This window comes from Bubalus kerabau, chromosome 11 (genome assembly GCF_029407905.1).
Source record: "Bubalus kerabau isolate K-KA32 ecotype Philippines breed swamp buffalo chromosome 11, PCC_UOA_SB_1v2, whole genome shotgun sequence".
NCBI classification, from domain to species: domain Eukaryota; kingdom Metazoa; phylum Chordata; class Mammalia; order Artiodactyla; family Bovidae; genus Bubalus; species Bubalus kerabau.
Window position 1 is genome coordinate 90,860,582 of NC_073634.1, and position 25,904 is coordinate 90,886,485.

Consider the following 25,904-nt stretch of genomic DNA (forward strand, 5'->3'; position numbering starts at 1 on the left):
AATTTTTATTATAGAATATACAAAATGCACACAGAAAGAAGAGGAGGGAATATAATGTGCCAGTTGGCTAGTTACAATGAGTTATCAACTCAGCACGTCTTGTTTCACCTAGACCCTGCCCTCTGCCCTAGAATCATTCTGAAATTAAACCCAGACAGACATAACATTTAATCTGTAAGTATTTATCCCTCTGAAATAAAAGGACTCTGGCTTTTTATTTTTTTTTTTAATTAATACAGGAATCTCAACACACGTACCCCTGATGTGGGTCCCAAAACAAGAATATAAAAGCCATTTACTGTCTCCTGTGACCTGATGGTTTAGGCGTTCAGTTGTGTTGGACTCACAACTGGAGCCCGCCAGGCTCCTCTGTCCATGGGATTCTCCAGGCAAGAATACTGGAGTGGGTCGCCATTTCCTTCTCCAGAGGGATCTTCCCAACCCAGGAATCGAACCTGGGTCTCCCACATTGCAGGTGGATTCTCTACCACGTGAGCTACGAGAGGATCAATTCTGATTCACATTCTCTGATGAAACCTGACTTAAAAATGTACTGGGCCACCAAAAATTCCATCAAGTTGTTCCCACCTATATATGCTCCCTTTAACAGGGCTCTTTTGGAAGAGAAAACCCTTTTGTTGCGGGGATTTCTAATTCTTTCTGGCTCTTCTCCAGCCTTCTGACAAGGCCCAAGCTCCACAGCCTGGCACCTAGAGCCTGTAGGAAGGGGGACAGTCCACCCCATCAGCTTCACCTCCACTCCCGCCGGCTCAGGCCACGGGGCAGGACTGCATCTGGCTGCTGCAGACAGGCCGGACTTGCAGGCCCCGGGGCACGACTTGCCCTGTGCACTCCACCCTCTCGTTTTACTGCCTACCTCCCCTGACAAGTTCTTCGGGGCCCCAGGGGACGATGAGTAACATTCCTCAGTGTCTTCACTCCTAACGGCTCACCCGGCCAGACTCCCTGCCCCGACAGCTCTCCGTGCACAGTCTGCCTCTGCAGAGACCCTGGGTCGGCCAGGTTGGCCTTGCGGAGGCTGCTGGGGATCAGAGAGCTCGGCCTCCTAAGGACTGGGACATGGTCGTCTCCCTTTTGTATCACACACCTGTCTGTGCCAGAGATATGCACGAGTGACTTTCTGCTCAGCACCTGGCCCCACACGGCACTCGAGCCCTACACACACGTGCTCAGGACACAGATCACGACTTGAGGGTTTGTGGGAGGCTGATGAGGCCTCAACAATGGGTGCCCTTTGCAGGATAGAAAAATGAAGGTGGCTCAGGCCTTGCTGGTGCTGATCTCCCAGTGGGGAGACCACGTCCCTGCAAGGGGCCTGTTACAGGGGCTAGTCAGGGCCAGACTAGCCGGAAAACTGGACTGCACACAGGCTTCCCTGCTCCGCCAGCCGAGCCCATAGCTGTTCATAGTTTCCTGTTGCTTTCCCTCCCACATCTCAAGCACCAGCGGGACAACTGAGAAAGCCATGGGTCACCACTGTTAGGGGTGAATGGTGGTGCCAAGGCGGCCAGTCAAGGGAGCCCGAGGTGGCAGAGAGCTGTCCCACCACTTTAGGAAGGCCTGAGGGGTATCTGCCCGGACAGGCCAGCAAGACCACAATGCTGTCCTTAGACCACCACCCCCAGACAGGCCTCCGCAGGTCATACCCCTTTCACTCCTTTCAGGTCCCCCTTCAGCAAACTGTCCAGAGGGAAGGAGATTATGTTGTTCATGTTCTGAATCTAAAAGACAAAAAAAAACAACAGAAAAATATTCTTATTCCATTTCCTTTTTAATCTAAAGCAAGGACAGTAAGGAGGTTAAGAGAACACGTGGTAATAAACTTTTCCTAAAACCCCATCATCCTTAACATTCTCTGTAACGATGTCATCTTATGAATGAAAACCTAACAGTGAAACATCTATATCTGTTTATATTTCACAAAATATTAACCTATTACTGGGCTATGAAGTCTGTGGAAAGATAACCATTACAATGAAAGAAAAAAAACAACCACAGAAGCACTTTAAAGATCCAGGAACGGGAACCCACCAACACTTCCTCCTCTCACAGCTGTATTCATGGCCTGGGGCTGTGGCTCTGGTCAGTTCTGGAGGTCCACAGCCCCCCCCAGTCTCCACAGCACGGCCCCCAACAAAGGAAACTAAAAGAGAACGTGTGTGAGAGAGTGAGAGGGAACAGCACCGAGGGGGTGGGGGGCGGCTGGAGAAAGAAGGTAAGCGAGAAAAGGCGGGACATGTAGTCTAGAGGTCCCCTGTTCTTCCCCCTGAAGCAAGAAGGCAAGAAATGGTGGCTTAGCAAGTTGTCACTATGGATTAAATCGAGGAGAACCAAAGCCTCCTGACACACTCGGGGCCTGACCCCGCCGGCCACTCAGCTGTGAGCGAACTTGAAGACACCAAGCTTCAGTGAGCAAGAAAGCTCAAGGCGCAGAGTCCCTGGGTTCTCAACCTGAGGAGAGTCCCGCCCCAGGGAAAAGAAAGCTGAGGCCCTCCGTCCTCACCTGCCCCCGCACACGCTCCCCAAGTCAGCACAGCTGCCACGCGGCCCGCTGCGGCGGGTGCCTGTGTCACTTCAGAGACCTGCACCGAAATTACGGGACCGGCAACGGAGAGAGGAGCCTTGTGTAAGACCCTTCCTTCTTACAACCCGACAAAGGAAAACTTCACTTTTAGTAGAATTACCTTGGGCTGGAAGGCCAACCACCGTCACAACTTTTACAGCCACGTGGGATCTGACTTCCATGCACTATTCAGCACGTGAACTTTCAAAACGGAGGAAGAAATTTACCTGAAAACTACTACTAGCAAGGTGTGTAACCATGCCTGCACCAGCCACCTCACCTGCCAGATAAATGGTCAAGTCATGACTGTCATCTCCGAAATGCCTTCTGGGGTAACTGTTGTCTGAGGCTTCCACAGCTCGACTAGGCACACACCAGCAGAGGCACAACGCCCTCAGCAATGACTTGCCAGGATCAGCCTGGAGAGTTCGGATTTAAATACTGAAAACCTGAGTCTAAGGTGAGGCCATGCAGGTGACTCACGCCTGGGTTTCCCCACACGTGTCCCACGTCTCCACCCGCCAGCTCGGCACTCAGCCTGCCTCCTAGGGCTCCGGCCTCTCCAGCTGCTACCCTTCCACGCGCTCCCTCTGCCTTCTCACCCCCCTGCCCCTTTTCTGGACTTGAGGCATCACTTCCCCCTCCCACCCCAACCCCTTCCTTGCAGCTGTCTGGTTTCTCTGATGTGTCCCTGATAAAAACCAAACCTATTTCTGCATCTCGACCCTCATAGTCCAACCTCATTTGCCACATTTCATTCCCATGTCTAGCTGAACAGACGTCTTTCTCATTTCCTGCTCCCCGGAGTCTAAGTTCATGGATGATATGCTCCATCCTGAGCTCATGGTCTTCCCTGTGCCCCTGATGCCCAAAACCTGCCCATCCATGAGGATGACTCAGTTGCCATCATTTTCATTAACATCCCAACTGCTCAGCAGGAAGCAATGCCCAACCCCACACTGATCCTCCCATATATTCTTTTTTAAAAAAATTATTATTTTTGGCTATGTCAGGATTTAGTTGTGGCACTTGGGCTTAGTTGCCCTGTGGCATGTGGGATCTTAGTTCCCAGACCAGGGATTGAACCACTGTCCCCTGCACTGGAAGGCAGATTCTTAACCACTGGACCACAGAGGAAATACCCAGGAGGAAATACCCAGGATTTTCATTTTTAAAAATATCTTAAGGGACTTAACAGGTTCCACCCTGCATTCGTCTTATCAAGCTCACACATGACACAAATCCTAAGGGGCGGCTTCAAGCTTTTCTGTTCTCCATTGCACTCATCTACTTCTGCTTCACTGACTACACGAAAGCCTTTGACTTTAGCGTAGGAAAAACAAATTGTGGAAAATTCTTAAAGAGATGGGAATACAAAATCACCTTACCTGCCGCCTGAGAAACTTGTATGCAGGTCAAGGACACAATGGACTGGTTCAAAATTGGGAAAGGAGTACGTCAAGGCTGTATATTGTAGCCCTGCTTATTTAACTTATATGCAGAGTACATCAAGCAAAATGCCGGGCTGGTTGAAGTACAAGCTGGAATCAAGATTGCCAGGAGAAATATCAATAACCTCAGATATGCAGATGACACCACCCTTACAGCAGAAAGCAAAAAGGAACTAAAGAGCCTCTTGATAAAGGTGAAAGAGGTGAGTGAAAAAGCTGGCTTAAAACTCAACATTCAAAAAACTAAGATCCTGGCACCTGGTCTCATCACTTCATTGCAAATAGATGGGTAAATAATGAAAACAGTGACAGACTTAATTTTCTTGGGCTCCAAAATCACTGCAGATGGTGACTGCAGCCATGAAATTGAAAGATGCTTGCTCTTTTGAAGAAAAGCTATGACAAACTTAGACAGCATGTTAAAAAACAGAGTCATCACTTTGCCGACAAAGGTCCATCTAGTCAAAGCTATGGTTTTCCCAGTAGTCATGTATGGATGTGAGAGGTGGACCATAAAGAAGGCTGAACACTGAAGAATTGATGCTTTTGAACTGTGGTGTTGGAGAAGAGTTTTGAGAGTCCCTTGGACTGCAAGGAGATCCAACCAGTCAATCCTAAAGGAAATCAACCCTGAATATTCATTGGAAGGACTGTTACTGAAGCTCCAATACTTTGGCCAGCTGATGTGAAGAGCTGACTGACTCATTGGAAAAGGCCCTGATGCTGGGAAAGACTGAAGGCAGGAGGAGACAACAGAGGATAAGATGGTTGGATGGCATCAGTGCCTCAATGGACATGAGTTTGAACAAGCTCTGGGAGATGAAGGACATGGAAGCCTGGCGTGCTGCAGTCCATGGGGTGACAAAGAGTCGGACACGACTGAGTGAGTGAACTGAACAACAATGAGACAGAATCTAGAGATACATTAATAGCTTTAAACATCACATTATGAATGTGGGAATTCGTTAACTCACTCACCATGTATTTATTGAGCACCTATTTTACAGACAGCAGAAAGCTGGCTACAAATGAACAAATCAATGTTTGCCATCTCAGAGGAAGAATAAATATGTTGTTGTTGTTCAGTCGTTAAGCCGTGTCCAACTCTTTGCAACCCCATGGACTGCAGCACACCAGGCTTGCCTGTCCATCATCAACTCCCGGAGCCTACTCAAACTCACGTCCATCAAGTCAGTGATGCCATCCAACCATCTCATCCTCTGCTGCTCTCTTCCTCCTGCCTTCAATCTTTCCCAGCATCAGGGTCTTTTCCAATGAGTCAGCTCCTCAAATCAGGTGCCCAAAGGATTGGAGTTTCAGCTTCAGCATCAGTCCTTCCAATGAACATTCAGGGTTGATTTTTTTTAGGGTTGACTGGTTTGATCTCCTTGTAGTCAAAGGGACTCTCAAGAGTCTTCATAAATATGTAGACACCAAGAATTAAACGAAAGTGTAAGACACACGACATGCAACACGCTGGACTCTGTACAGATACTAGTGGTTCTGAGCAGTCAGGTGGGCTGACTTGGGCTTGGAAAAAACGTGACTGTTCCAGTTCCTAAGCCTCAACTCTGCCCCTTCGTCCACTGGACTGCAGAGTCCTGGCTGGAGTTGGACAGGTCAGTCCTGAGTGCTGCCTGGACGAGGCCAGTGTAAGACCAGGGGCAGCACGAATGGACTGAGGAGGGGGCGTCAGAGCCGCTTAGGGCAGGAGGCTGAACTAAAGATACTGGAACAAACAGATACACGGTGGGTTGGGGGAAAAAAGAATAAGGTGCCTGCTGATTAAAACTTGTGTTTCTAGGAAGAACTCTGGTGTGTTTCTACGAGAGGTGCATTACGTGTGAGTGCATGCATGAACGAGAGAAAAACAAGGTTCTGCAGAGGAGGGAAGAACAGCACCCAAAATTTGTTTACGTGTCTATTTTAAGACTGTTATCAGGAGTTCCCTGGCAGTGCAGTGGTTAGGACTCCGCACTACCACTGCAGAGGGCCTGGGTTCAACCCCTGGTCAGGGAACTAAAATCTCACAAGCTGTGTGGTGTGGCAAAAAAAAAGAAGACTTTATTATTATTATTTATTATTATTTTTTAATTGAAATAAGAAGTCAGGTAGTGAGGACAGGTATTAGGTGAGAAGAGGTAAACTTGGCTTCAGCATCCAAGAATTAAACATTTAGAGTAAAAACCTAAGAACGTGCAAACACAGGGCCCGCTTTCACACTGGACGCTGGGGACAAGGGGGGCGTGACACGCAACAGCCATCACAGCTGTGACAACAGTGATGGAGGAGGCGCACGGGCACTCAGGGAGCAATGGGAGATGGAGCAGGTGAGAGGGCTTGGGCGACAAAGACGCATTAGACAGAAGCTCAGTCCTCATGACTCACCATTTAGTAAGGAAGATGAAGCATGTATGTGCCACACGGAAACCCTATAAGCCATAAATAGAACACCACGGAATTGCTCAGAAGAGAGAATCGCTTTCAGTTTGAACACCAGGGAAATCTTTTGCTGATGGGGGATTACATGGGATGGACCTTCAAAAACGGGAAGGACTCTGCTGTGGGAGCGGGTGGAGGGCATCCCAGCACAGGACCCGAGCAGAAGGGAAGCACCTCGGCCAGGTGGGAGGAGGGGGCAGCGGAAGGTAAGAGCTAGAAAGAGCAGCCCGGAGAGGATCCCACCAAGGGGGTTCCGGCCCTCATTCCAGCCACTTCTCTTTCTGGGGTTTCTTAAGTGATCTAAAATAAGAAGCTATTACTTCTCTAATTAGAACATAAGTAGCAAAATTACTACAAAAGAGATGGAAAGTAGATCAGTAGTTGCCTGGGGCTGGGGGTGGAAATGGGGATTAACTATGAGGGGACGGGAAGGACCTTACAGTGGGGGGGCGGGGGTGAGGAAATGTCCCCAAATTGATTCGAGGTCGTGGCTGCACACTTGGTAAAGCTACTAGAAATCTCTGACTTGTAGAAATGGGACGGGTGAATTTCATGATATACAATACAGCTCATAAAGCTGCTTTTCCTTTTTTAAAGAAGAAACTGTTATGAACATATGCAGAGCTGCCACAAGCAAAGCACCCCACCCGCACTCCCAGCCCCAGCCTCTGCCTGCCCTTTGCGTCTACCTGCTCTCATACGCAACCTGAACACACAATGACTCAGCATGAGCGTCCAGGAAATGACTGGTCCAGGTCTCCGCCTGAGCCCTGAACCGTGTGCGGAGCCCAGGTGTCCTGTCTGGGACAGGAAGGACCAGCTCCAGGCCTCCCTCCGACAGCCTGTACCAGAGCTGTCCCGCAGTCTCAGGTCCACAGCTGAACAAACCATCCCCATTCCGGCCACGAAAGGTGAAAACCACAGCCAAGGGCTCACTGCACATACGTCGTGCTCAATGGGTCCAGCCTCAACTGACCAGCAATGCAACCGTTATGATCTATGGGAAGAATTAAAACTACCCCTGGGCGACCCAATGCGAATATTTTCCTTAGCACCGAGCAAGCATTGGGCTTTCTCTTAACCTCTGACTTTTCTGACTTAGTTTTAACAAGTAAAATGGCTTTTCTGAAACACCAAGCTCGATCTGAGTACAAATTATGACTCTTAATCGCTGCTAGTAAGTACGGATCCAACACCGAGAGCACACAGGCAATCTTTAACAGTCCTCCCCTTCTCTGTCTTCCCTTTTCCTGGGTTCACTTGGATATGTCTTGACAAGAAGAATTGATAAGTGATCAAATGTCTGTAATCTCAGAAGGAGAAGAATGAGTCAGCCATGGAAAGACAGGCAGACAGGCTATCAGAGACCAAGGGCGGCCTCGGTAATGTCACAGCTGATCAGCAGAGACAGATAAGGAGATGGGGGCAGTGGGGGAATACAGCCAGACAGCAGCCATCTTTCCACATGGCTTCTTCCTAATTATTATGTTTTGGTCTCAAAATTCCTCGACCCTAGCTTTGCCACTTTCATACTCTAAAATCCGCTCCCGCCCCAACACTTCCCCTGACACAGGGGCAAGGTCTCAGCTGCTCCTTCAGCTCATCACTGGTCACCAGCAGCTGCTGAGCCAGGCAAAGCTCCGCCCCTGGTCCCAGCCTGACCCCCAGGACCCCACAAGCATTCCCCTTCCCGACTCGGGCAGCGAGTACACCTGCACTGCCCTGGGGATCCGCCCAGAAGCCTGAAGCTAGAAAGGATTCTCACATCTCAGCGCACTATTCTCAGGAGCAGCAAAGAAAAGAGCCTTGGACTGCAAGGAGATCCAACCAGTCCATCCTAAAGGAGATCAATCCTGAATACCCCTGGAAGGACTGATGCTGAAGCTGAAACTCCAATACTTTGGCCACCTGATGCAAAGAACTGACTCATTGGAAAAGAACTTGATGCTGGGCAAGACTGAGGGCAGGAGGAGAAAGGGATGACAGAGGATGAGATGGTTGGATGGCATCATCAACCCTATGGCCATGAGTCTGAGCAAGCTCCAGGAGATGGTGAAGGACAGGTAAGCCTGGCGTGCTGCAGGTCATGGGGTTGCAAAGAGTCCAAATGACTTAGCAGCTGAACAACGAACAAGAAGAAGACTCAGGACAGAAAAGCTGCTGGGCAGAATCTTCTTGGCTTTTGAGTCTAGAAAAGAACAGGTCTTTTACGGGCTCTCCTCAAAAACCCTTCATAGTGGCCAACTCTTCACGGACAATCAAGTGTTTCCTTAAAAGGCCATATATAAAACATGGCTAAAGTGCCTTACCTGAAATGCAGCTGTGTCACGTAAGCTTATTTTAATATGCCTAATCTATGACAGCAGAGACTGAAATGACGACACTGGGATCTGCGGGGTTTTGTTTCCTTTTTAACTTGAGCAAATGCTGCTCAATCACAGAGTTCAGTTCAGTTGCTCAGTCGTGTCCAACTCTTTGCGACCATATGGATTGCAGCACGCCAGGCCTCCCTGTCCATCACCAACTCCCGGGGTTTACTCAAACTCATGTCCATTGAGTTGGTGATGCCATCCAACCATCTCATCCTCTGCCATCCCTTTCTCCTCCTGCCTTCTATCTTTCCTAGTATCAGGGTCTTTTCCAATGAGTCAGTTCTTTGCATCAGGTGGCCAAAGGATTGGAGCTTCAGCTTCAACATCAGTCCTTCCAATGGATATTCAGGACTGACTTCCTTTAGGAGGGACTGGGTGGATCTCCTTGCAGTTCAAGGGACTCTCAAGAGTCCTCTCCAACACCACAGTTCAAAAGCATCAATTCTTTGGTGCTTATCTTTCTTTTTAGTCCAACTCTCACATCCATACATGACTACTGGAAATCACAGAGTTAAGGAGGTAAAGTCAAGACTTCAAGAAGGGCAAAAATCTGTTCACACATGCACACCTCTGTGTGGAAGGGCAGAGAGCTCAAAGACCTCAGACCTCACTGCTTCGAACAAGGGCATTCCTAGCAGAGGCTTTGGCATGAGCCAAGGACATGCACGGAGGAAACAGGCTGCACCTGCCTGGAGCTGCGAAATCTTCTCCAGGAGCTGGAGCCTGAGACCCGGGGCAGGGAGAGAGGGAGAGAGTGCGTGTGTGTGTGCATGCATGTGTGTGCGCTGCAGGGTGTGTTACAGTAGTAGGAAAGGCTTTACACCTGTGCAGTCCATTACAAAAGACACTAGCTACACAGGCCCATCCAAAGTGAAGTGACTTAAAACTGAATCAAGTTAGAAACTGAGTTCCTCAGCTGTGCTAGCATGTTTCAGGTGCACAAGAGCCAAGGGTGGTGAGTGGCTTCTGATACTGGATAGGGCAGATGCAGACCATGTCCATCGACACACGGTTCTGGTGGACAGCAGTGCTTTACATGAGCAACCTCAAGAAAACGTTAAGCAGCTCTGAGGTGTAACTGATGTCTCAGTACAATAATCTGCCCACATTAGTGTGGGTGTTATGATGCGTACACGCACCCAGAAAACCACTGCCCAAATCCAGATAGTGAATGCACCCGTCACCCCCGGGGCCTTTCTGCAATCCCTACCTCCCAGCTGCTCATTCCTCCATCTCCAGTCTCCAGGCAACAGCTGATCTGCTTCTGTCTTCACAGAGTAACCTGCATTTTCCAGGGCTTCACATACGTGAAATCCTACACCGTGCACTGCTTTCTGCCGGCTTTTTTCATCCTTGCTTTGAGAGCCATCATTGCATCAGTGGCTCCCTCCCATTCCTGTGAAACAGTTTTCCATCACCTGGCTTATCCACAGGTTTCTGAGTTCTTCCCAATCTGGGAGCTGCTACAGATCTTACAAAGGGCCTCCTTCCCTGGTAGCTCAGATGGTAACGAATCCGCCTGTGATGCAGGACATCTGGGTTCCATTCCTGGGTTGGAAGGCCGAACACCTGCTCCCCCTGGAGGTGCCCACCCTCCACGATGTGCCGTCTACGTCGGGGTTCCCTATTTCCAGTCCATAGAGCAGTTCCTCAGAGACACACAGGAAAACCTGACAAAGGAAAACCACCTAGGCCACTTTCATTTGTGGTGATTTCTCCCCAGGGGCTGGTGAAAACATTGTCGAAGGCCCACCACGCATGCACACACGTGCACACACCACACAGTGTCTTGCTCGCTCTCACATGGGGCCCTCATGAACACACGCACCCAGGCCTGGTTCTTGGCAGCAGAGTCACTCTGATGGTTTGTTTAATTAAAAAGGGAGATGGGGAGCCCACACAGTTCCTGAGTGTTTAACGCAAACTGAAAGATCAAAACCAGGCAGCTGCCAAAAACACTGGCAACTTTCACACAAGAAAGAGGGGAGACAGCTGACCCGGTTTCTGCCTTTAGCGCTGCGTCTCTGGCAGTCACTCCGCTTTGATCTTTCAGGTTTTAAGTGCAGAGAAAACAGCGACCCTCTTCCGTTGGGGAGCAGATGATGAAACGACCCACCGCAGCCCACCTACAGCCATGTGGTCAACTCTGAGAGGCGCGGGGACTGGCACAGAAAAGCCCAGGACTCATCAATCCACAGCGTCTTCTAAAACCCACGTGACGTTAAAACTGCTGAGTTAAGCCATCACCAAAAACGAAAGCACCTTTTCCAACGCATCAGCTCTGAGAACTTGAGGGTGGACACGCGGCCGAGTGTACTCTCTGGTATCCTGGCCTCAGTCTCCCCGGGGGAAGATGGGAAGTGGTCCACTGGGCTGTCCTTAGCACAGCTGGTTCCGACACCAAGCTCAGTGTCACCAGGACTGATTAGAAATGCGAATGGAGGGTGAACTCTGGGAGACGGTGCCCAGCAGAGTGTTCTAGCAGCTGTTCAGGTGCTGTCACTGGGTGAAGCTCGAGAACCACGATTCAGTAGGTGTATGTGGGGCCTGTGTCTTTTAACTAGTTGCAGATGCTGCTGCTGCTGGTCCACGGGCCATACTTTGAGAATTCCTGCTCTCAGGTGAAGCTTCTCAGACTAGAATGGGCTGATTTGTGCCCTGGGGAAATGGAGTTCGGCAGGCCTAGCGGACAAGGGCCTGGGGGTCGGGGGTGGGGTCCTGCGTTTCTAAGTAGCTCCAGGTGACTCCACTTGAGTGCAAGGCTAGGGTTCTCTGAGGGCAAGACGAGGCTCTGGGGATGGCAAATGAAACAAATGATGTCCAAGAGCTTTGTAAACCAGAATTTACAATATACAAGTACTGATGTAGCTTGTCAAATTTTAGGTTTAAAGGAGGGCTTCCCTGGTAGCTCCATGGGTAAAGAATCTGCCTGCAATGCAGGAGACAGGGGTTTGATCCCTGGGGTCAGGAAGATCCCCTGGAGAAAGAAATGGCAACCTGCTCCAGTATGTTTGGCCTGGAAAATCCCATGGTCAGAGGAGCCTGGCAGTCTACAGTCAAGGGGTCACAAAGGGTCGGACACACTGAGCGACGAACACTTTCACTTTTAAGGTAACGGATGTGTTCACGAACTTGGCGAAGGGCCTGGATGTGGACGGACCCTGGGATAGCCCCCAGAACCCCCGCCCACCTGTACCGAGAACCCAAGCACCCGAGGCCGTGAGAGTCACCTCGACGCCTTCCGAGGTCGCACCTCAGGCCTCCGCGGCATTCGTACAGGGCTGGGTCGGCCCACACAGCATCCTAATAAAAGTAGCCCTGATGGGAGCAGTGAGTGCTTCCTGCCCGGGGAACTGGGTGCCCCAACAGGCACTCGCGCACTCTTCTCAGCTGAGCTCTCCTCCTGGGCCCGCCCCTCCAGGGCTTTTCCCACCCTCTCTGACCTTGAGGAGTCGGTGTACCTTCTGAGTTACAATGAAGTGGCCCTGACTATCTGGAAAAAAAAAAAAAAAAGAATCGAAGTACAACGCATACACAGTAGTGTCTGTGCTGCAACCAAACACAGGCTCTGACAGTAAGTAACCTCACTGCTTTTGTTGTTATGGTCCAACTAAGGACATGCTCTCATTTGGGTCAGGAATCTGTAAGTATAGGAAACAGCTTGCAGTGCTGAAGTCTTGTGGTGTCCTTGTTCAGTCATTCAGTTGTGTCTAACTCTACAATACCACGGACTGCAGCACGCCAGGCTTCCCTGTCCTTCCCCATCTCCCGGAGTCTGCTCAAACTCATGTCCATTGAGTCGGTGATGCCATCCAACCATCTCATCCTCTGTTGCCCTCTTCTTCTGTCTTCAATCTTTCCCATCAACCAGGGTCTTTTCCAACGAGTCAGCTCTTCGCATCAGGTGGCCAAAGCATTGAAGCTTCAGCTTCAGCATCAGTTTCCTTCCAGTGAATATTCAGGGGATTGGCTGGTTTGATCTCCTTGCTGTCCAAGGCATTCTCAAGGGTCTTCTTCAGTGAAAAGAATTTCCAAGCATGTATCAGGCCAGACAAAAATCATTCACAGCAGAGGTTTCCAGGTGTCCAACATGACTGTCAGTAGGTCCATCCAGAACTCTGTTCCCCTAGGGAAGCCCCAGCCTTCAAGCCCTCCCACTCAGACATCACAGACTCCTACTCTGTGTACAACCTAAGCAGCCGGTCATGGCGTTCTCCAGCTCACAGTGCTGGGGAAGCAGGCACTAAGAGAGGTGGAGACCAGCAAATAGCGGGGCAAACAGTGTCAGGATATTAAAAAAAAAAAACAGACCTTGAAAATGGAAATCTGACAGTCTGACACCAGTCCAAGGGCAGTTACTCCTACACAGCAGGTACCAGGCACTGGGGGGTTTCTCTAGAGTTCAGCACAGCTCCTTAATTTATGCCCTAGACAACTGTACAACATTACTTTGCCAACAAAGGTCTATCTAGTCAAAGCTATGGTTTTTCCAGTAGTCATGTATGGATGTGAGAGGTGGACTATAAAGAAAGCTGAGTGCCGAAGAATTGATGCTTTTGAACTGTGGTGTTGGAGAAGAGTTTTGAGAGTCCCTTGGACTGCAAGGAGATCCAACCAGTCCATTCTGAAGGAGATCAGTCCTGAATATTCATTGGAAGGACTGATGCTGAAGCTGAAACTCCAACCCTTTGGCCACCTGATATGAAGAACTGACTCACTGAAAAAGACCCTGACGCTGGGAGAGATTGAAGGTGGGAAGAGAAGGGGACGACAGAGGATGAGATGGTTGGATGGCATCACTGACACAATGGACATGAATTTAAGTAAATTACAGAGTTGGGGATGTGGACAGGGAGTGCTGCAGTCCATGGGGTCACAAAGAGTAGGACACGACTGAGCGACTGAACTGAACTGAAACAACGGTAAACCTTCCTCCTCTAAAGATGAAATTACAATCAATGCCTCCGCTGAATAAATACTGTAGGGCATTTGAAAACAAATGGAAAACAGACATAGAAAGCAAACTTACGGTTATCAGAGGAGACAGCGGGGACAGGGGCACATTTGGAGTTTGGAATTAACACACACACACTATAGATAAAACACAGGAACAACAGGCTGTACAGGGAACTATAGTCAGAGTCTTATAATAACCTACAAAGGAAAAGAATCTGAAAAAGAATATTCCTGTATAACTGACTCTCTCTGCTACACACTGAAACTAACACAACGTCGTAAATTAACTCTATTACAATTTTTAAAAATGCTTTAAGAAGAGAAAGAATGTAAGACATTTTCAGTAGACACGAAAACAGGAGAAAGTTTACGGGATCATTGAGGCTGAGGGCCTCTGCTTAAGCGAGCTCCACATTGAGCAAAACCCGATGAGCTTTGTTATCGTGGAGAATCAGCATCTACTGCCTCAGGCCTCCCTGTTGGGCCTTGCCTGCATCACAGGGACAAAGCCACACTCTTCCCAACAACCTTACTAGCTCTTTGCTCTGTTGCTATTAATGTCTTCTAACTCCAATCATGTGTTAAAAAAAATTTTTTTTTTTTTTTACTTCCGTACACGTTGGTCAGTGGGACTTTAGGTTCCTCTTTCCATGTGAGTGAAGTGAAATTCCTCAATCCCTGGGCCGCTGTCAGCTCTCACCCTGGAGCTCCGTCCTGGGCCTGGGGCAGGTTTATGATCTGAGGGTATGTGTTTCATGAGCCTTTCTCTGAAAACAGAGCTGGACATGACATACCTGCAACTGAACTTTCAGGAAATCTGTCCTTTCACGCAGCCCTTCACTAAAAAGCCACTTATCTTAAAAATTATTTTTAATTGGAGGAACACTGCTTTACAATATCGTGTTGGCTTCTGCTCAGTCAGCTATGTCCGACTCTCTGCGACCTTATGGACTGTAGCCTGCCAGGCTCCTCAGTCCATGAGATTCTCCTGGAAAGAGGACCGCAGTGAGTGAGCTGCCGTGCCCTCCTCCAGGGGATCTTCCCGACCCAGGGATCAAACCCAGGTGTCTGCATTGCAGGCAGATTCTTTACCACCGAGCCACCGGGGAAGCCCTGGCTTCTGCCAAACATCAGCATAAATCAGTCATTTGTATACCTATGGACCCTCCCTCTGGAACCTCCCTCCCACCTCCCAGCCCAGCCCACCCCCTGGCTTGTCACAGAGCACTGGACTTGAGCCACCTGCGCCATACAGCAAATTTCCAGCGGCTCTCTAATTCTACACATGGTAATGTATATGTTTCAATGCTACTCTCTCAATTCATCCCACCCTCTCCTTCCACCCTCTGGTGCTCACAAGTCTGTTCTCTATGTCTGCGTCTCCACCTCTGCCCTGCAAACAGGCTCATCAGTACCCTCTTTCTAGATTCCATATATATGCATTAATAAACAGTATTTGTCTTTCTCTTTCTGACTGACTTCACTGTGTAGAATAGGCTCTAGGTTCATCCATCTGATTAGAACTGAGTCAAATGTATTCAGAAGGCCCCGTCGTAACAGTGAAGCAGCCCTGGAAAACCTTTCGAGGAACACAGGAGACTGGGCTGACTTTATCACCAGCCTGACTTCACACCTGTTACAGTTCTGGGGGCAACCTTGCTTTTTGCTTTCTCCTGCATTACTGCAGAGAAAATTCATAGCCTATCTGAAGGTGAGAATCTCACCATTAGTAACAAAATCATCACTCTATATTAAGTTAGCCTTTCTCTGGGAAATGTTCTAACTGCTTTGTAAACATTCTTTCATCCTGAAGAGCAGGTAGGTGGTAATTATTCTTTCTGGACGAGGAGGTAAAACTGAAGGTCTTGGCCATGTGGAACTGAAATGGTTCTTGAATGCCTGAGAGAAAAGCAAAAGCCAGGCTTTTAAAACAAGAGATAGAACAGATTTGACCAAAATAGGAGTAAGAATGGTATACAAAATACCAAAAAAGGAGAATTCTCCTATAATCAGCTCACTCTCAGTGATCGCTTCTTAGAGGCCCCTTGGCGTCCCTAAGGCCACAGACCTGCAGCACCAACCCTGCCAGGGGCACCTGGCCTGGGAACGAGAATTTGCACACAAATAAGATATCTGCTTGGAAACAGGATAGTAAAAAGTAAAAACCAAAATGACAGTTATGCACCTGGACTCAGAGCTACTGTTGTCTGAGCTGTAGTAAATTGCTTTTGCCTAGTCACTCAGTCGTGTCTGACTCTTTTGCAACCCATGGGCTGTAGCCCATCAGGCTCCTCGGTACATGGAATTCTCCAGCCAAGAATGCTGGAGTGGGTTGCCATTCCCTTCTCCAGGGATCGAACCCATGTCTCCTGCATTGCAGACAGATTCTTTACCGTCTGAGCCACCAGGGAAGCCCTGTAATAAGTTACCTGACCACAGTAACACAGACATGACACCTGTGTGCTGGGTTTCTAATTTACCAACAGCTGTTCCCACTGATCCCTGTTATCCTGATGCTGGCCAGGTGAGGCAGGGTGGTTTTCTCACCCGTTTCAGGATGAGGCAGCTGCGGTGTCAGGCGCCTCACAGCTGCAGCAATACAACCCAGGGGCCTGTCTTTATGCCACATTTTTCCCTGCATTGCCTTCCCTTTTGTTCTGTCCCTTTTTCCTCCCAAGGAGGTGACAAGGGGCCTAAATTCCTTTAAATACCAAGAGGAAAGGGCATGGGATTGGGGTTTTAAGACCCAGATGTGACTCCTAACTGTCCCTGGCGGGGATTCTGATGTGCCCTGGGTGGCAGAACCATGGGGTAGTGGCCCCACGTGGCAGTGTACATGTCACAATGTCCAGGCCCTGCTCTGCTTTTAGTTTTGCAGAAAATCAAGAAACGAAGGGGCTGCTTTTGTCTAGCTACGCGGCTGCTCATGTTAAAGCTGAGGACAAGCTACTTCACGTAGGATTCACCATATGGTATGGATCGATGCAGGTGGGCTCGTCTACACCTGGAGGCGCACGTCCAAAGGCTGGCAAGGACTGCAAGCCGCCGGGAGGAAGATGAGCTCTTTAAACCAAGAGGGCCTCAGTTACCTAACCTACAAAGTGGGGACAATACTGACTCACCTTATGGGATTGTTACAAGGATGAAATAAGCTAAGATGTGCAAAAGCAACTGGCTGTGCTCCTAACAAAACCAGGCATGGCGTCATCATCTCCATCTCACAGCTGAGAAAACCCGAGTGGAGATCAGCTGAAAGAAGACTCAGGGCTGGCTGCTTGGGGTGGGGGACAGACCCTGGCCCCTGGCCTCCCTTTCCTGCCTCCACGCCGCCCGCTCAGTCGCGGCGCTGACCTTTCCCCTTCTCCGTCCTCGTGGGACCCCTTTCACTGCTTTTTTTTCTGGTTGGATCCTGGTCCCTGACTCACACATCTTCCTCTTTTTTGGCTTCCCTCTTCACGGTGCTCAAGCACAACCTCTAGGAGTTTCAGAGAAATGACGCTTGGGAGCTTTGCATGCCTGAAATGTCTCTTAAGTCCACTTTCACGCTCAGGTGCTGGGTCTCATTCTAGGTTAGACTATGTTCCCCAGGATTTTAGCAGCAATGTTCCAGACCTTTCAAAGTTTCCAGGGTTACTGTTGCAGGGAAGGCGATGGCACCCCACTCCAGTACTCTTGCCTAGAAAATCCCATGGATGGAGGAGCCTGGTAGGCTGCAGTCCATGGGGTCGCGAAGAGTCGGACACGACTGAGCGACTTCACTTTCACTTTTCACTTAAATGCATTGGAGAAGGAAATGGCAACCCACTCCAGTATTCTTGCCTGGAGAATCCCAGGGACAGGGGAGCCTGGTGGGCTGCCGTCTATGGGGTTGCACAGAGTCGGACACGACTGAAGCGACATAGCAGCAGCAGCAGGGTTACTGTTGAGACAGCCAGTGCCATCGTGATGCTTTCTGAAGGCATTTAAGGTCTCTCACCACTTCGCAGGGGATGCCTTGGGGTGGGCAGGTCCTTTCCCTCACTGCCCTGGGCCCTTCCATCTAGTGTCAGAAACCGTCTTGCACTCGGTTGCGCTCACACTCAGCTTCACTTGGTTGTCCTCTTCTCTCTCCTATTCTCTTATTGTAAAACGCCTGTCAGTTGGACAATGGACCTTGAGGATTAATCCCCGACCCATCCTTTAACTGCTCCCCCACTTGTTGGCCTTGGTTGGTCCTTTTGATCTATTTTTGAGAGACTTGTCTTACTCTATCCCTTCTCGTAGGATTTCCAATGTCACATTTTCCTATGTTAACCGTCTCCCCCTCTTTAATGACAAGCTGTATCCCACTCTCCCTTCCGATTTCTTTTGAGGAATTAAATGCAGCTTCTTTAAAGTTATCTTCTGTTCTTTGCATTGTCTGTTCCCCCCTCAGATCTTCCTTCTGTTTATTTTGGTCTCTTTGATTCTGGGGGCAGTTCATTCATATTTAAGAGGGAGGCATGTGGCAGCTGGCTGGCAGCTCAGTGAGACAGAAAGGGGCTTACCTCCCGAGGGGCTGGGAGATTAGGGGCTTGGGGGATTAGTCCGCAGGCTGGTTTTACACTAGAAGACCCCCCGCATGTCAGCGTCTAAAGAGAACTCCCCAGGGACCATGCAGTTTCTCCAGTTGCGGGGGTGGGGGAAGGAAAGAAAAGTTCCCCTGTGACTCAGCGGTAAGGCCCTAACAAGCCAAGTGCCCGGGGAGGGAGTGGGGCTGGAACGGGGGCGCCAGGCTCCACGTATGGTCTACGTGCCATCAGCCTGTCACCTGACAAACGGGAGACAAACTTGACAACAGCCCCAAGAGGCTCCAGATTAACCCGAGTAAAGAACTTCAGCACAGCAACGGCTTTTTACTCTTACCATTTCCAACTGAAACATTTCACGAGAGAGGACACAGAGAGAGACCAAGAGGGCCGTAATGATCTGGTCCTCTCCCCTCCTGGTTATTAGCCCCCACGCTGTGGTCCCTTGTCTCCGCCCTTCCAAGGCCAGATGTCCAAACCAGCTACCATCACCACTGCAAGAATGAGGAGCTCGTTTCTCACTTGTTATGAGCTTGCTGACAGGACAAACGGAAAAGACGCTGTTGTTTGTGACCTACACAGAAAGCATTATTGAGTTCTTGACCTGGTCTGGTTGTCCATGACCTCTGGGAGAAGCTAAGGAGAGAAAAACAGGAAAGAGATGCTGGGACCATCCCCGAGTACATTCCCCTCATGGAAGAAATTGCCCAAAGGGTCACACCCCCTCCCTCTCAGGCTGCCCACTTCTTCAGAATTCGGCTCCCATAACGGGGATGACGCAGGGCTGCCAAGCACAAGAAAGAACTCATTCACCCCGTTTTACCCAGCATCTACCACAGGCAGGAACTACTCAGTCCGTACTTCCGTTTGCTTTAAAAAGTGAGTTTTTTTCTTAGGTTCTGCATTTGGGAGCATGAATGGCCTTTAAATATTCACGGTGATTTCTGGGCTTTGATTAAAGGTTACCTTGCTGTGTAAGATGAGTTTGAAACACATCTATTAAATACTGGAAGTTTAAATACCTACTCTAATTACCAGACACAGGCTTACTCTACCCAGTTAAGAAACTACTGAAAATTGAACTCAGAGCCCCTTAAGAAGATGAATGCATTTATCCATTTTGAGCCTGAGCTGTGCACCTGTAAAATGCCAAGTTAAATTTTAAAAAAGTCTCACTAGAGTAAAAATAGCAATTCTAAAATTATACCAAAGTGACCTAACGTATATAGAAAATATAATTCTTTTAGGTACTGCAGGTAGGAAACATATTCCTTGTTCATCAGGCAAACCTCAATTACCATCTATGGAGCCCCCTTCCTGGCCGGAGCGTCGGCCGGCACTTCCCGCGCCACCTGTTCACCGCACACGCTCATGACACTCACCAGGTTTTTGAACAGCGCCGTCAGCTCCTTTGTAAACACTGAGAACTTGAGGAAGGCGCTCCCCAGGTCCGGGTCATCTCTGCACACGCAGTTGCCCCCGAACTTCTCCAGCGCCTGTGTGTACTGCTCCTCGTTTTCCACGTGCGCTGCAACAGTAACGGGAGAGGCACGGTCAGGGCATCAGCACTCCAGGCCCGCCCTCCGCCAGGTCCTGACGTGTGAGCAAAATTGGACCTGTTAAAAGCCTGAAAATCTGAGAAAAGTCAAGTTGCACCAGGGACAGAAATAACTCTGCTGTCCCAACAACCACCCATCAGGCCAGCGTGTGTGTGTGAGTGCTCAGTTGTGTCTGACTCTGTGACCCTATGGACTGTAGCTCACCAGGCTCCTCTGTCCATGGTATTTCCCAGGCAAGAATACTCAAGCGGGTTGCCATTTCCTCCTTGAGGTTATCTTCCTGACCCAGGGATCAAACGTGTGTCTCCTACATTGGCAGGAAGATTCTTTACCACTTGAGCCACCAGAGAAGCCCCCAATTACACCAGCAACAGACCCCAAAGAACAAGCAGGATGACCAGGAGGGAGGCACCTCACACAAGTCCCATGGTCTCCAGTTGATGTGATGAGATCCCAAGGGGACCTCCCCCCATGGCCCCACAATTTCTAACTGATGTGATGAAATCACAAGGTGACGCCCCCTCCACCCCTCATGGTCCACATGATTGCAGGACTCGCAGCCCATAGCCCTAGAACTCTCCTGGAACCCAGCCTCTGATAGGACACTCAGCCAGCCACACACCCTGGCTTCTCCTGCAACACAGGCGAGCCATGGTCCTTGGAGCACAGGCCGTGGCACCTCTCCTCATGACATACCCTCTGCCCGGGAGCCCTGCCCTCCTCTCCAGGCCTTCCATCCCCCTGCCCATGTCCTCAACACTGTCCTGGCCTTGTACTCAGCATGGTAAGCATGAAACCACCTGGGAAGCGTGGTCCCCAACACACCGGCTGCTTACAGGGGAGGGACTAAGTCTTATTCATCTTTGTGCTTGAGATGTAAGATCACATATGTGTTGTCTGAATGAAAAAAGCAAACCCTGGTCACCCACCTGAAGGTATTTTATCACCATTAGGCTCCAAGGCAGCAGTAGCTTAATGCGTGAAAAGCCTAGGTTCTGAGTCTCCAACTCTGAGGGTCCCAGGCCCCGTGGGACATCAAAATCATACACGGATCCTTGTCAAATTGCAGAAGCCAGAGTCCCGTCTCAGGGTTAGAAGCAGGGTGGGAAGGGGACATGGAATTCTGGTTAGCCAATGTGGCTGGATGTGAGCTCTCACTTCAGGGCCAGCATTTTTAAATGAACCCACCAGTCTGTAATAAAACAGCCTCCTGGCATGGGCACTTGAGTTCTGTTCCTCCATGGCTCCAGTCAGAAATGTGACACAACTCTACAGGTGTATCAGGGTGGGAGGGTGGGCGTGTCAGCCTGCACGTGAACCACACTAGGCAAGGTCAGCCAAGTCTCCAGACTGCTGCCTCACAAGGAGGACGGCCCAGAGCTGCCAGGCGACCACAGAAAGACCCATGCTGCAGCTCCTTCACCAAAGAACGGATCCTGAAAAACTGCCTGTGGGCCCCCCAAGTCCTCCTCAGGGAAACGGGACCACCGTCAGCATTGCTGGGACCCACAGGGAACACGTGCTCATGGAAGACGGCCCTGGGCCTGAGCTGGATGCCAGGATCCACTGATGGTGTGCTCACCCACCTGCCGGCAGGCACTGGGCCCTCGGCTTTCATTGGGGGCATGTGGGTGCCTTACGGGATTCCCCTGAGTATCTAACAAAGACAAGAGAACACTAATTCTACCACTTTGGTCCTTTTCCTTCTTTCTATTATGACTATCTTCTATGCTAGAAAAGAGCCTAAGAGTTCTGGATGCTTTATATGTATCTGTGGGCTTCCCTGGTGGCTCAGATGGTAAAGCGTCTGCCTGCAATGTGGGAGACCCGGGTTCGATCCCTGGCTCAAGAAGGTCCCCTGGAGAAGGAAATGGCAACCCACTCCAGTATTCTTGACTGGAGAATCCCATGGATGGAGGAGCCTGGTGGGCTACAGTCCATGGGGTCACAAAGAGTCAGACACGACTGAGCGAGTTTCACCTTCTTTTCTTTCTGAGACTATACTCAGCAACACACACACACACACACACACACACACACCATGCGAACACACACACACACAGCCCACCCTGTGCTGAACAGGCGGTAAAGCTGGAAGAGCCCTTAGCAGGTCCAGACCTTGGAGTCTGTACCTCCTAGTAAACACAGATGACCTGGGAACACATGCATTTACTCTCACGGGGCTACAGGCAGGGCCACGTGAAGGACGAAGACCTGCTGTGAGACACTCACAAGGAGAAGGTAAGAATCAAAGAATGAGGGGAGGATCCCGCTCACCCACATGCAGCACACGCCAGCAGCCGTGACAACGGTTAAGAGCAGCACAGATGTCATCTACATTGAGCACAAACAACGTCCACAGTTCTTCCAGAACTCACAACAACCTACACGTGACATGCATGACTTCTCACAACGCTGAAAGGACACTGGGACTCAAGAGGTCAAGGAAGCTGTCCACGGAAGCAGGGCAGAAAGTGGCTGAGCTGGGGTGCAAACCCGAGTCTGCCTGACCCCAAAGCCCATTCGAGGTCTCCCTGCTGTGCGGGCCATTCTAAAAATAGCTTACCTTGCCAAAGCCAAAGGCAGGCAAGTTTTATATTTTTTAAATTCCATTTCAGAGGCAGATCGGTTACTCCTCCTTTGCCCTATAATTCTAGAACACGTGGCCAACAGTGAGGGGCAGGTCCTTTCAAACCACACACCGTTTTGTAACTATTTCAAAACTGGTGGTCAAGACGTGGGCAATTCCGTGTGGTTCTGCAAGGGTGTGGCGGCCACCAGCAGATGTCTGGGGCTGATGTCACCATCGCCACCCCCCACCCCTGCCCCCATTGAGACAGACAGGAACTCGGAGGCTACAGTCACCTAGGGAGCCACATGCTGCCTTCACAACACGCCTGGACCCTCACAGCTGCTCTGGGTGAGCAGGGAGAGGGGGTGTCAGTTTTCAGTCAAGACAGTTAAGTGGCCCACAAGCTTTTCATTCAATTAAACCTAATGACACTACATGGTACCAGCTGCAGCATCCCTTGGTATCTGCTGAGTGAAGTAGGGTTCAGAGGGTCTATATGATCTGCCCGAGATCAAACAAGAAGGTGGGTCAGGGGTCAAGTCCATCCTCTATTCATGCAGGCTGCCCCCAGCCTGGGACAACCTTGGGAGAAAGGATGCTGCCTTCTCTCCGGGGGTAGTCGACCAACCCAGCACAGAGGACAAACAGCCAGCAAGGCCAGGAAGGACAGACGCACTTCCTCTCATTCCTCCTTCTGGGCCTTTTAACTGACCACCTGGTATAGGTCACTTTTTTAAATAAAAATTCTTTCCCTTTTCAACCTTCAAAATAATGTACTGATCCCAGCAACCCCGATGGTGATTAATGAGTGTTCTGGACCATCACTTTCACCATCACCTCATGTGTTTATACTTAAAGCGTTCTGATGCACCGCAATCACTGTCTTTTGATGTGCAAAACTGTCCCAGCTTAGGTCAACAGGAACCTCTTCACACACTGATCGAGGTGAGGTTTTTAAGACCAATTTCTCTTCTTGCAAACACACTTGAAAAGCTTCCTGAAAAATGACCACAGCCCATGCGGGCGTCTCCCTGAAACAGCTGGGCCTGGTGCCCACCATCAGGACGGTAAACTCTTCACACATAATGTATTGTCTGTCTGGCCTACTGGTCCACATCACCCAAAGTTTGAGATGTTCCTACTAGAGAAAGTCATTGAGCTGCTTTATTTTTCTTTTGCCAAAACTAAATTTAAAATAGGAACCTAAAATAAATGGCTTGGGAATCAAGTTTCTGGAAAGAGCCCAACCCGGGTCTCTCATTTCCTATTTAGAGCACTGTGAAGGCTGTCCCTCTCAGAAGAGCTCACTCCCCACCTCCTCCTTGCTCAGCTGCATCTTCACTGGTTCTCATTCATGATCCAGGGCCAAGAAACTCTGATGCAGGAGGGGCTTGAGAGGATGAGAATGTGAATCCCTGAGACCACAGCAGGTGAGACCCCAGTTCTCCCCTGGCTGGCAGCCCTCCCACTTCCCCCACCTCACTGCACCAAGGTCAGACCCTCCACCAATCTGTCAAAGGGGGTGCAATCAGAGACTCTTGCAGGAAGAGCTGCCGTGAGGCCAGCGAACAGGTGCACACAGTGTGTTCAGGGGTAAAGACGGGGCCTTGCTGTGTGCCTTTTAGTTTACTTGATTATGTCAGTTTAAAAACTGATACGAGGAAGAGGCCCAGTGCATGCCGTTCAAGCCAAATGTTGGATCCAAAAGGAAAAAGGGCAGCCTTTTTACTCCCACTGGATGGACCACAGCATGTCGGGGAAGCCAACCGCCCGCCTAGTGCTACCAAAGGACAAGAAGGGTCCCGCAGCCAACTCACCTCCACCACATTCACATCTCTGGGAGCGTCTGCCCCTCGCCGGGCTGTGACGGTGTGACACAGAGACATGTGTGACTACATCCAGGGACAGATGCACCAAGGCATGTGTGATGGCCGGTGACATCCTGGGGCTGGCGGTTCAGAGACGCCAAGAAGGGGTCATTTGAGCTGGGGCTCCAGGTCAGGTAGGAATTTCAAGAGAGACGAGCAGGAACAGGAAGGTACTGACTGACCCCAGGGGAATGGCCGAGGGGTCCTGTGTGTGCAGAGGCTGTGACCGCTGTCCCAGTCTGCAGGTGCCCGCCAGCACCCAGCTCCTGACGCAAGGCCATCTCAAGAGAGCACTGGCCTCACTGTCCCACCCACCCAGGGCCACTCCTGGGGTTTTGACAGTCTGGAGGATCCTGAAAAGAAACCCAGGACAGAGACTCCCTCTGCACAGATAAGGACACCAAAACTCAGAGAGGGCGCTGACTTGCTCAGCTTCACACAAGCTAGTTTGATGCAGCTAGAGAACTAGAACTCAGCTTTCCCAGTGCCCAGTCCTCCCAAGTCCCCCCAAACACGCGGGGAAATGTTTCTTCACTTGCTCGTCACATAGTCACTATTCCCGGCTCTAGGCTAACACGGGCATGTGCTACAATCCTCCAGGCCAAGCACACGCACCGGTGACCCAAAGTTCCAAAAGCCCTGACCAGAGAGAAATGCGGGTGTGGGTGGGGGAAGGCAGCCAGTCGGTGCTCCCCTTGACTGGGACCCTCCAGCCCACCGGCCACTCACGGGTCAGGCGGAAGCGAATCCATGCAGATACGGCACACACCCAGCATCCACGCAGACAGCTCCACCAAGGATGCATTTTAGGAGAGAAATACATTCTCTACAGTTACAGCTTTATAAAAACCCTACCTAGAGGATGATTAACATTCAAATGTGAGCCACAACTGTATCATCAGGAGAACCTGCACAACTCAATGGCAAGGAGGTCGGGCCACTTCCCCTCAGGCCGTGTGCCCTGCACGTCGCCTGGTTTCAGATCTGACTCTCGGCAAATAGCACATGGGAAAGCAATTTCCCGGAGTCAAAGATAATCCTCTCTGCTTAACAGAATCTCAACCCTGTGAACACCCCATGGGAGAAAACCATTTTTAGAACGTTTATTTCTGGAGTCATCCCAGATAACAATCTTTCCATTCACAATTTGGTAATCTGCATGAAAAGTTTTTCAAACGTTGTTGTCTGTCATTCCCTCTTATTTCTAGAAATTTATCCCAAAGAAATAATCCAGTGCTTACAGTTCCTATCCAGTTCCCTATAGGGAACCACTGATAAGCTGAAACCGCATGAAGCTCGAACGATATGGAAATGGTTAAGAGTATCTCTTATAAAATGGAATATTATGTAAGCTTTCAACATCATGATGTAGGAATATGGTCGGGATGGAATGCCAAGCTAAAAAAAGGCAGGACACAGAACTATATATTTCATCTCAATTTTTTAAAAATGTAAAACGTAGGCAAAAGGCTGAAAGGAAAGAACATCAAAATGCTAAGGTGGTGTTAAAAGAGCAGGTGCTCGGTACCTGGCAGCTGATGCAAGCCAGGTGC

General features: G+C 49.9%; 1 protein-coding gene across 11 annotated transcripts in view; it reads right to left on the reverse strand.

Moving 5' to 3' along the window:
• Positions 1-25,904, reverse strand: part of ASAP2 (ArfGAP with SH3 domain, ankyrin repeat and PH domain 2) — a 158,583-nt gene that overhangs the window by 72,607 nt on the left and 60,072 nt on the right. For 7 of the 11 annotated variants that reach the window (XM_055540973.1, XM_055540972.1, XM_055540977.1 and 4 more), the window contains exons 3-4: positions 19,735-19,880; positions 1,668-1,742 (exon numbers count right to left, since the gene is read on the reverse strand). In XM_055540973.1, the coding sequence (XP_055396948.1) occupies positions 1,668-1,742; positions 19,735-19,880 (221 nt within the window). Of the gene's footprint in view, positions 1-1,667; positions 1,743-2,864; positions 3,067-10,059; positions 10,246-10,846; positions 10,985-11,111; positions 11,980-19,734; positions 19,881-25,904 lie in introns of those variants that run through there. The other 4 variants (XM_055540978.1, XM_055540979.1, XM_055540981.1 and 1 more) reach the window with 4 other exon arrangements.